Raw genomic sequence first — 12086 nt, 5'->3', positions numbered from 1 at the left:
ACCCGTTACACCACAGTCAGGGATGCTTATTACGCCGTCCCCTGTGCAGCACTGGGCCAGTCTGACCACATCATGGTTCACCTGATTCCTGCTTACAGGCAGAAACTAAAGCTCTGCAAACCTGTAGTGAGGACACCAAAGAAGTGCACCAGTGAGGCTGTGGAAGATCTTCAGGCGTGTTTGGACTCTACTGACTGGGATGTCTTCAGGGCTGCTACCAACAGTCTGGATGAGTTCACAAAGGCTGTGACATCATGTATCAGCTTCTGTGAGGATTGCTGCGTTCCATCACAAACCAGGGTGAGTTACAACAATGATAAACCCTGGTTCACAGCAAAACTCAGAAGGCTAAAGTTGGAGAAGGAAAAGGCTTTCAAAAGTGGGGATAAATGCTGATTCAGAGATGCAAAATACAAGTTTAGCAAGGTGGTGAAAGAGGCTAAACGACTGTACTCTGAGAAGCTGCAAAACCAGTTTTCAGCGAACAACTCTGCTTCTGTCTGGAAAGGCCTCAGGCAGATAATAAATTACAAGCCTAAAGCCCCCCACTCCATGAACGACAGGCAGTTAGCAAACGACCTGAACAACTTCTACTGTCGTTTCGACAGACAAAGGGTCTCTTTGTCAGGGCGACCTCTGGGGTTATGAAGTCCTTTGAGCGCATTGTGCTTTCACACCTAAAATAAATCACCAATCCCCTCCTGGACCCCTAACAGTTTGCCTACAGAGCCAACAGGTCTGCACCTGGACTCTGCAAGAACCTACGGCAGGATCCTGTTTGTGGATTTCAGCTCTGCCTCCAATACAATCATCCCAGCTCTGCTTTAGGAGAAGCTCTCCCAGCTGAATGTGCCGGACTCCACCTGCAGGTGGATCACAGACTTCCTGTCTAACAAGGAAGCAGCACGTGAAGCTGGGAAAACATGACTCTGACTTACAGCTCATCAGCACTGGTTCCCTCCAAGGCTCTGTTCTTTCTCCTCTGCTCTTCTCCCTGTACACCAGACTGATGAGCTTGACAGTCATCAGTCTGTCAAGCTCCTGAAGTTCGTGGATGACACCACTCTCATCGGACTTATCTCTGATGTGACGAGTCCGCCTGCAGGTGGGAAGCTGACCATCTGGCGACCTGGTGCAGGGAGAACAACCTGGAGCTCAACGCTGTAAAAACAATGGAGATGGTTGTGGACATCAGGAGGAACTCAGCCCCAGCTAACCCCATCACCCTCTGTGACTCCACAATTGACACTGTGGAGTCTTTTCGCTTCCTGGGAACTATCATCTCCCAGGACCTAAAGTGGGAGCTGAATATCAACTCCCTCACCAAGGAAGCCCAGCAGAGGATGTACTTCCTCCGGCAGCTGAAGAAATTCAACCTGCCAAGGACAATGATGGTGCAGTTCTACTCCTCCATCATTGAGTCCATCCTCACCTCCTCCATCACCATCTGGTACGCTGGAGCCACCGCTAAGGACAAGGGCAGACTGCAGCGTGTTATCCGGTCTGCAGAAAAGGTGATTGGCTGCAATCTTCCATCCCTCCCAGACCTGTACACCTCCAGGACTTTGAGGCTTGCACCCCAGTCACAGACTATTTTAGACACTTCCCTCTGGCAGGAGGCTGCTGTCAATCAGGACCAAAACCTCATGCCACAAGAACAGTTTTTTCCAATCTGCTACCAGCCTTATGAACAAGACCAAGAGCCGCCCATGAAACTGGACACTGTCTCTTGTACATAATTGGATTTATGATAACAGGGTTTTTGCTTTTTGGAGCTTATGGTTACTTGGCATATAAACAAATTCGGAAAATCTCAGCAGCTGTTCTGGTCGTGGTAAGGCTGCCGGGAATGTGTGACGGATTAAACTGGGCTGTGTACACAGACTCAAAAGCTTGGTTAGCAAAACTGCAAGCTGGATGCAATCCTTGCACTGAACTCAATGGTGGATGGAATAGAATAGAGAAGTTCTAAGCTGGGCTGTACAGTGGCGCAGTGGGTAGCGCTGTTGCCTTGCAGCAAGAAGGTCCTGGGTTCAAGTACACCCTGGGTCTTTCTGCATGGAGTTTGCATGTTCTCCCTGTGCATGCGTGGGTTCTCTCCGGGTACTCCGGCTTCCTCCCACAGTCCAAAAAAACATGACTGTTAGGTTAATTGGCTTCTCCAAATTGTCCTTAGGTGTGAGTGTGTGCATGAATGGTTGTTTGTCCTGTTTGTCCCTCTGTGTTGCCCTGCGACAGACTGGCGACCTGTCCAGGGTGTACCCCGCCTCTCGCCCGGTGAACGCTGGAGATAGGCACCAGCAACCCCCGCGACCCCATGAGGGATAAAGCGGTTTGGAAAATGGATGGATGGATGGATGAAGTTCTAAGCTCGCCTAAGGCAGAAAGGCATTAGACGAGCTCCAAACAAAATACAGAAGCTCAAGTGGTAAATACCACGTCTAAAACAAACCAACTTTCCAAATCTTAAAAAGCCACTCAGAGGCTTGACTATTTCATACAGATGCAGAAACAGAATCACAAACAGACAAGGTGCATAGACCAAGCAATTTATATACTTTATATATATAAAAATGCACATTGAAGACAAGCAGTGTACACAGTTCAAGCTGCCCCATTGACTAACTGTCCCTCAGAACTAAAACTAATCTAACCAAGGTGGGTGGAGGGAGGCTAAGGATGGCGGGCTAGAGTCAAAACTAAAACTAATCTAACCAGTGAGAACCAAAGTAAGAAGGAAAAACGAAAACAAACAAAAAAATGTCTAATACGCTAGTAAACAAAAAGGGCTTCTAACAAATGCTGACCGACAAAACAAGGGCAAATAATGGGCATACAGACGTACATCGCCAGAGGGCAAAACAGGCGGAACAGGCACGACAGGCGTACTAACGGCAGAGAGCAGAACAGGCAAAACAAGCAAAACAGGCGTACTAACGCCAGAGGGAAGGAACAGGCGTACAACAACACCAGAGGAAAGGAACAGGTGCACGACAGCGCCAGAGGGAAGCAACAGGCGTACCACAGCGCCAGAGGGAAGGAACAGGCGTACAACAGCGCCAGAGGGAAGAACAGGCGTACACAACGTCAGAGGGAAGGGACAGGCGTACGGAAACGCTAGGGCTTGACAGACGTACGACAACGCTGGCGCACAACTAGCGCCGAAACACCTGGGGAACAAACAGGCGTACTGAAACGCCAGGGAACAGACGGACTGAAACGCTAGGGCTCAACAACGTACCGAAACACTGGAGCACAACTAGTGTACAGAAACACCAGAAAACAGGCGGACTGAAACACTAAGGCTCAACAACGTACGGAAACACTGGAGCACAACTAGCGTACAGAAACGCCAGGGGAAAAACCTGCCAGGGCGTAAGGGAAACGCCGGGGTGTGAGGGAAACAGGAACATCTAAAACATCAGGGAACAAGACCGGAGGGAGTCCTAACATGCCAGGGAACAAGAACGGAGGGTGATCTAACATGCCAGGGAACAAGAACAGAGGGCGTCCTAACACGCCAGGGAACAAGAACGGAGGGCGTCCTAACACGCCAGGGAACAAGAATGGAGGGCGTACTAACAAGCCAGAAAATACAAAGTCAAAGATCAGAAGACAGAGGGCGTTCTAACACACCAGGGAACCGAGAATTACAAATACAAAGGGGTGTTCTAACATGCCAGAGAACCGAGAAATCTAAATACTAAGATACAGAGGCCAAAACAAAAACTAGGAGGTTCGAACCAGACAAAGAAAAGCGTAAAGCTCAAAACCAGGGATAAGAACCTAAATGAGCGCTAGGACCTTAAGGAGCGCTGGGACCTAAGGAGCGCTGAGAAAGCGCATGAACCCATAAAGCGCAGGAGCCCATAGAATGCAGGACAAAAATAAATAATCAAACCAAGAACTAGAAAACACAGGCAAAACTAGGGCAGGGAAAACAATATAAAGAAAAACTAAAGCAAAAACTAGAAAATCAAAACAAAACTAGAAAACTAGGAATGGAACAGAACACTAAAGCAAAACTATAGGAAAAATGCAAAATTAGGAAGACTAGAGGCAAATCTAGAATACTAAACACTAGGCAAACAGAAGACATAGGAGGACTCAGGAGAACTAGAACAGGGGAATCAGGGAAAATCAGAACCAAACTGAAACTATAGAGGGCAAAAAAAACTAAAGAACACCAGGACCAAGACAAAACAAATGAGCGTAACACAGCTCATATCTGGGGAGCTCAGGAACCTTACAAGCGCCTGGACCTAAATGAGCGCCGGGACCTTAATGAGCGCCAGGAAAGCGCAGGAACCCGTACCGCGCAGGAACCCGTATCGCACAGAGAAAGAGAAAAATAAATCAATAAAAATAAAAAAATAAGACAGAACCTAAAGAACTAAAATACAGAACCAAGACAGGAACTTCAGGACTAAAGGAAAAAAAAGAACTTCAGGACTAAGACAAACTAGAATACTAAAACAAGTACTAGAAACTAAAGCAGAACTAGAAATCAAGAGGCAAGACAGAAAAGAACACTAAGAAATCTAAGACCCACTAAATAATTCTAAAACTAGAAAAGGTTAAGTAACTCAAAACTCGAGGACAAAAAATAACTCGAAACTAAGACAGAAAGTAGAGAACTAGGGCAGAACCGAAACTAAAAAAACAAGTCAGGACCTAAAGAACAAGACAGAAACTTGGAGGTGCTGGGCAGCAAAGTCTTTAACATGCTGGGCAGCGGCGACAGTTAACGCTGGGCAGCGACGACATGAAGCGCAGTCTTTTAATGCTGGGCAGCGTTGGAGGCGGGCTTCGTGGAGAGTAATCCCGGGGAGCAGTCAGAGGCGGGGCGTTGCGGATGCTACCCTGGAAAGACGAACCAGAGGCGGGGCATCGCGAACAGTGATCCCGGCGAGATGAACCAGAAGCGGGGTGTTGCGGAACAGCGACCCCGGCTAGACGAACCAGAGGCGGGGCATCACCGACTGCTACCCCGGAGAGACGAACCAGAGGCAAGGCATCGCCAACTGCGATCCAGGCGGAGCTGATCCAGAGGCGGATGGCATCCACGGAGACCCCGAGCTGAGGCGGAATAGATCCAGAGGCAGATGGCACCCCCAGAGACCTCGGGCCGAGGCGGAGCGGATCCTGCCAGCTCCTGCATCATGCTCTGTGTGTGCTCGGGTTCATCCTTTTGTCTTTGGATGAACCCAGACACAGCACGCACACACAGAGCTGGTTTAAAGAGAGTTTATTGCAAGCAGTGAATGATGATGATATGAAAACCAGAGTCTGTAACCAGGCGGAGATGAAGGATGCAGGAGCTGACTGGCAGGTACAGAGCGGAGTAATAGTCCATGAACGACTTAGGCAACAGAGTCCGCAGCTCGGCAAAGAGTTAGCCAGAGCACAGCAGCAGGCCCTTCAGCACGGCAGAAAATCCACAGCTTGGCAGAGAGTTAACCAGAGTTCAGCAGCAGGCCCTTCAGCATGACAGAGAATTCACAGCACGGCAGAGAGCTAACCAGAGCTCAGTAGCAGGCACTTCAGCATGGCAGGGAATGAGTTCTTGGAGTTCCAGAGTAACAGCAGGATTAGCAGCAGGACAGGGTACTTGAAGACCAGAACCATAGCAGGATAACAACTATTCCAGGTGAATACTTGCAGATGAGTCAACACGGTCCAGAAACTCAGCCTGAGATGCAGAGGGGAGACAGGTGGATCCAGAAACCAGCAAAAACACAAATCAAAACACTAAGGCAGAAAACAAATGGTCAGAAGGTGCAAACAAGGCCGACAGGCGAGGAGTAGGTGTTAAATGATGACGGACTGGCACTGGAGTGAAACAAAGGGAGATTTAAATAAGGAAGCTGGCAGGTGAAATGAGTCTGACTGATTCATTGACTAATTACCAACAGGTGTGACTGACTGCAAAGGGAGGGAAGTGAAAGCTGGGTGAGAAGGGAAGGAGGAAACTAAAACTAACAATAAATAAAGTCAAATCCTAACTAGAACCCAAACAAAGAGGAAAAACAGAAAACTAATAGTAATCAAAAGCCGAGTCAAAACTAAACCATGACAGTAATCTTCTCCAAATAGATTCTTTGCATTCTGCTTGTAATGCCGAAGATTGCATGAACTCATACCTCTCGCACATGAGCTCCTTGGGCTCCAAGGAACTTTGGAGCACCGCTAGATGGAGTAACCACGGATGTAGTAGCCGTTGCTTTTCTATGGACTCATGGAGTCATGGAACGGACATATCCAAGCACAGAGGATGTGAAACTTGGGGTTAAGGATTCTTTGTGAATACGAGCACTGATTTTTATGGAAATTTCCTAATGATTTGTAGCAGAGTAGTGTCTTAATTCAAACACTGTCAAAAGATGTGGTAAGAAATAATAGCAACAAGATAATTATCTATATTCACTCTTTTATCTTGGTTTTGACAAGAATGTTTTATCTTTTGTGTTGCAGCTTAATCTTAGACATCAAGACTAAATCCAGATCTTGTTTTAACACACCTTTATTTTTTGGCAGGTTGCTGTTTTATAACATATTTTACTCGAAAATCAGCCTTGGAAGCACAGAATGCTCTACACAACCTGAAGATCCTGCCTGGGGTAGGTGATAGCATCCTTGTTTGGCCTGTTAGTGCTTCTTGGTTATCTCTATCACATGTAAAATTAAATGTATTTAATCAAGTCGCAAGTCTCTATTACAAGGCGTTTAAAATGTAACTCACTCCTATTTAAAGGAAAAATCCCACCCTAAGCCAAATTTTTTAAATTCCACCAAATTGGGCGGGGATATGTGGGGATAAGCGGGAAAGGGAGCGGAGTTACCCTCATAGTTATGCCACGGTCCGGGGTTGAGGATTTTTCACCCCCCTCGTCATCGGAGGTTGAGGGAGACTTTGTAGAAGTTAGCAGGCTAGAGTCTCATCAGTTTGATGTCAGTTTCTCCAAATTATGTGACAAAAACCTTTGAACCAATAGCAATGGATTTGAAATTCAATGCAAGAACACCGTTTAATTCTAGGAAGGTGCCACACTGATGAGTTTAGACTCAAAAGCAGGATTTTAACAAAAATGCACTTACTTGTCAAAATAATGACCAGGATATATAGATAGCACTACAAGACAACCCTGTTTGAAGTTTATAGGCAAAAAAAGTTGATTTGGGGGTGAGTTACACTTAATCTTAATTTTGCACTGGATCAATATTCAACAAAGAAAACAATAATTTTTTTGCCCACTTTCATAAGTATGCTTATCATATTATCTAACAGATAATGCACAAATAAGGTGGTGTAGTGGTGACCTAGTGGTTAGAGCAGTACACTTGTGCTCTAACCACTGTGTATATGTATATATATGTATACATATATGTAAATATATGTTTTTGTATATTGCTATATATTTATAAATGTTATATAGATATATTTAAATGAATAAAATGCAAAATATTTCAGCACATGACTTTCTCAGTACTTGATAGTTTTAGAACATAACATAAAAGTATATGGCATTTGACATTTTAAACGTCTTAAGCCCCCCCTGAACATGAGAAAACCATCGTTATACGATGCTGCAGCGCACATATTCCCTAGTTACTGGGGGAAAATAGGGAGTACCAATATGCCGGCTGGTGGCTTCAAAGCGACTCGTTCTAACAGCGGAGCGATTAGCACTCCAGTGTATAATATAGCTCAGTGTCTGGATCCCTGAGCAAGACCCTTAACCCCTGATTGCTCCCCAGGCACCGCACAGTGGCAGCCCACTGCCAATGTTAAGATGCAGAAGTGAATTTCTCCATTGTGAGATCAATAAAGTTCAATAATTATTATTATTTTTATAATTACATGTTTTTAAGTTATTCAGTGTTTAATTAAACAACCCTCGGCCTGTCGGGTATTGTACTGTGAATATTAGCCTAATTCATCTTTGATGTTAGGACAGTTAGTGAAAGAAAAAGTCTTTTCTTGAGAAAAAAAAGTCCAGTTGTTTTGTTTTTTAACATTTTTGGAAAGACATTTTAACGAAAAACATGGAAAGTCACCATCATTGTATTTTTTTTATAGGCATCGAAGCCATCAAACCCAGCACAAGAGAGGGTAATCTTAATTTCATTAGAAAAAACAATGAGGGGTTCTGGATTTTTTTCCTTAAAAGTTCAGCTCCTACCGGTATGAATGAGGATCTGGGTCAGATTATACCGATTGGTCAAAAATGTCCCATATAAGGGAACCCAGTTGATTGCATCAAATTCCCGACTGTCATGGTTTTTAGGTGTTTGGCCCACACGCAGAACACAGACGGGAGACAAAAGCAGTTTAAGATGTTTATTTGGCTCAAGGGTACACAAAGAAGTAATGCTCACTGAGTGAGCCACCAGAGACTCTGTGGAAAGAAAGGAACAGTTTAAACTAAGGCTGGTACGGAAATCCAAATGTGTGATGCTGCGCTTACCGCCAGGTATGAGCAACCTATCCGGGGGGAGCGGAGTGGAAGACGGATTCTTTCTCTTGGTGGAACTAGGTGACTGAGTGATAGGAGGACTAGCAGGTGGAACGGAGGCGGGAAGCCCGAGCAGCACCACAGCGGAGGCAGGAAGCAGAGAGCATCCGAAGGAACCAGGCTGAATCCAGGAAGGGGGTTCTCTTGTCCGACTTGGTAATAGCCAAGGGGGCTCGAGGGGAACGCCAGAGCAAAATCTGAGCACAGGGATTCAGGAGCTTGGTTGAGACTTAAGCTTTAGCGGAGCAGTCGGTGAGTAATCCAAAACACAAAGAGAACTACGAGGAGACAGGAAACATGAGTTAGAACCGATAACAAGAACATGAATCACGCAGGAACAAGGAACTGTCGAGAGAGAGTGGCCACTAAGCGTACCACAACGGGTTAACACACTGGCGTCCTTCAACTGGCTGCAACCTGCTTTTAACTCTACGCTAAGAGGTCGTAACGAGCTGCAGGTGCGCGCCACGCCCACCTGTCAACTCTGATCACCTGAAAGAGAGAAGAAGAGTGCATGCAGCACAGCCTGCCGAATCCTGACACCACCCCCCCTCAACGGTCGCCACCTGGTGGCCCTGAGGCGGATATGGAAGGGCAGGAGGCCCAAAACAAATCCAACAAGGCAGGATCAGGAATGGAGGAACCGGACACCCATGACCGGTCCTCAGGACCGCGGCTCTCCCAGTCGACAAGGTACTGGTAACCCTTACACCGACGACGGGAGTCCACAATTCCACGAATCTGGTGTCCTTCATCATCCCGGGTGGGAGGAGGGGGTTCAGCCAGAGGGCAGAGGTCACTAGAAAGAACAGGCTTAATCTGGGAGATGTGGAAAGTTGGATGGACTCGAGAATGAGGAGGCAGACGGAGACGGACAGTGGATGGACTGGTGATCTTCTCAATCTCATACAATCCAGTAAAACGGGGGACTAACTTCTTCGCTGAAGGATTGGTGATAATGTCTTTGGACGAGAGTCAGACCTTCTGACTGGGGTGATACAGTGGAGCTGGGGTCCTACGTTGGTCGGCAAATCTTCTGTTCTGCTCTGCAGTCTGAAATAGGGCTCTGACGGTGGAGTTCCAGGTCTGACGGCAACAGAGTATGTACTGATTTACTGAGGTGACCGGGATTTGAAGCTCATCAAAGGGAACTAGTGGAGGCTGATAACCAAGAGAGATCTCGAATGGGGAGTGACCGGTGGCAGCGATTCAAAGGCTTCATCATCGGTGCAGCACAGGTCTACGGATGGCTACAAATTCTCCCCGGAGCTGTACCACCTTCCTTCACCCACATCCTCACCTACTCCTAAATCGTCTTCTGCCCTAAGTGACAGTGGGAGCGAAAATATCCTCACGGCTCTGAAGACGCACACTATCGACAGGTCCAAGCCCCCTGCCGGAGGCTCGAACCTACACCGAGAGGTCTTTATTTTATGGGATAAGAATTCCGGGCTTCCTGCCAAGCCACCTCAGATGGCGACCCAGGACGGAGATTCACAAACCACAAATCTTCCGGCCTCCCCGGCCCCTTCACTGCCTGATGACACTCAGCTCCCTGACGACCATGGAGATCCAGCCACCCCAGCGCTTTTGCAGGATTCACAGCTACCCTGCGGGCAGGGTGATCCGGCCTCCCCAGAGCCATCGCAGCCTGAGAACTCGCAACTTTCCCCCACCCATGGAGAGGCCGACACCGGGGCCGATGAATACGATGGATGGATTCATTTCGGTTTCATCAGAGCGGTGAAAACTGTGGTGTACCATCTTTTGCGCCAAGCCATCAACAAGTTTATGCACGATAAATGTTATGGGTGTGCTTACGATCGTCCGAGTTTGAGAGACCATGAATGCCTTGACGATATTGAGGACGGGTTCTTTGAAAGCAACTACTACCGTATAATGCTGATGCTTTGTAATGAGCGCTTCATCGGAGCCATTCAACACTTTCTAGCCGCACGCAACATCCACCAAGACAATGACGCAGTCAATGCTGTCGCACAGGCATATCTGTACGAATTGACGCTGGTCAAGCAGGTGTACGACCCCCTCAATGGTTTGGTCTGGCCGTTGAAGAAAGCTCTCAATTCAGAGATCAGCTTCTAGCCGCCTTTGATTACTGGCGGGGGCGTTAAAACTAAAGCATGCATGTTTTCTTTAGTCTTTCTTTTTAAATATATTAAGTGAGTGTTTGTGACATCATATTAAAAGAATGTCTTTGCATTGTATTTGTTTTATGTTTACACCTTTGTATATAATTTTTTTTTTTTACAATTACTTTGTGGTATAATAAATGAATGTAATTTCTTTCCTGATTATGTTAATAAAAAATATAAAAACCCTGAATACAGGCGTCTTTTCCTTCATTTAGCATCACTATGTGTGTGGTAAGGTATGGCTGAAGAAAAGTTAATAAAACATGTATATTACACACCTGCTCACCTTGGTTCTTTTGGCGGAGTAGATAAATTACAGAGGGCTATGGAAAGTGAAACTGGTGAGAAGGTCCCAGTTGAAAAGGTTCAAGACTTTTTATCAGAACAAGATGCATATTCTTTACATAAACCAGCGAGAATAAGATTTCCTAGAAATAGAGTGTTTGTCATCAGACCTCTAAAACAGTTTCAAGCAGATCTTTGTGATATGCAGAGTTTGTCCAAAGAAAATGACGGTTACAATTATTTATTAACCGTTATTGATGTATTCTCCAAAAGAGCCTACATCAGAGTTTTAAAAAAGAAAACAGCGTCCGATGTCGTAAAAGCTTTCCAGTCTGTTTTAAAGGAGAGTGAAATTCCGAAGAGACTTCAAACTGACGACGGTAAATGGATAAAAATGGTATTGAACATTTTTTCACGGCTAGTGAAATAAAAGCCTTGGTTGTTGAGAGGTTTAATCGTATGTTGAAATCGAGAATGTGGAGATATTTTACAGCAAACAACACTCTCTGATATGTAAATGTGCTTCAAGATCTGGTCAAAAGTTACAACTATAGCAATCATTCGAGTATTAAAACGGCCCCTGTGGAAGTCACCGCTAGTAACGCTTTTCAGGTGTTTCAAAATTTGTATGGGACTAATTCCAAACGCCGTACAAAACTCAACATGGCGTTTAAGCAAGGCGACCATGTCAGAATCTCCAAGGTACGCGGAGTGTTTGACAAAAAATATGAACAGAGTTTCACGAACGAAATCTTTACAGTTACAGAAGTGTTACAGCGATCGCCTCCCGAATTCAAGCTGAAAGATTTAGACGGAGAGCCCGTCCGAGGTTCTTTTTACACGGAGGAGCTTCAAAAGGTAAAACTGTCAAAAAACAAAATGTATCAAGTGGGTGAAATATTGGGCAAACGCACCGTTCGGGGGGTCAGACAGGTCTTAGTACGATGGAAAAATTGGTGATGGAAAAATTCACCCAGCTGGGTGAAAGCCGATGACCTGCGTGATGTATAAAACAAGGCGCTGCTCTCCGGAGGGCTGACATTGCACCATGGATGGACCAAGGGTTTCATCTGACGCTACCATCCAATGCAAGCGTTGACGTTTTTAAGGATAATAGCATATCTAGTTTCCG

General features: G+C 45.9%; 1 protein-coding gene across 1 annotated transcript in view; it reads left to right on the top strand.

The window, feature by feature from the left end:
• Positions 1–12086, top strand: part of LOC105922190 (CUGBP Elav-like family member 1) — a gene marked incomplete at its 3' end in the record, with an annotated part of 75746 nt that overhangs the window by 48368 nt on the left and 15292 nt on the right. The window contains exon 3 of the mRNA XM_036129154.1: positions 6538–6620. Coding sequence (XP_035985047.1) covers positions 6538–6620 — 83 coding nt within the window. The remainder of the gene's footprint in view (positions 1–6537; positions 6621–12086) is intronic.

Source organism: Fundulus heteroclitus, unplaced genomic scaffold (assembly GCF_011125445.2).
Source record: "Fundulus heteroclitus isolate FHET01 unplaced genomic scaffold, MU-UCD_Fhet_4.1 scaffold_142, whole genome shotgun sequence".
In the NCBI taxonomy this organism is placed as follows: Eukaryota; Metazoa; Chordata; class Actinopteri; order Cyprinodontiformes; family Fundulidae; genus Fundulus; species Fundulus heteroclitus.
The sequence above is the reverse complement of the archived record's forward strand: the minus strand, read 5'-3'. Positions and strand labels throughout refer to the sequence as shown.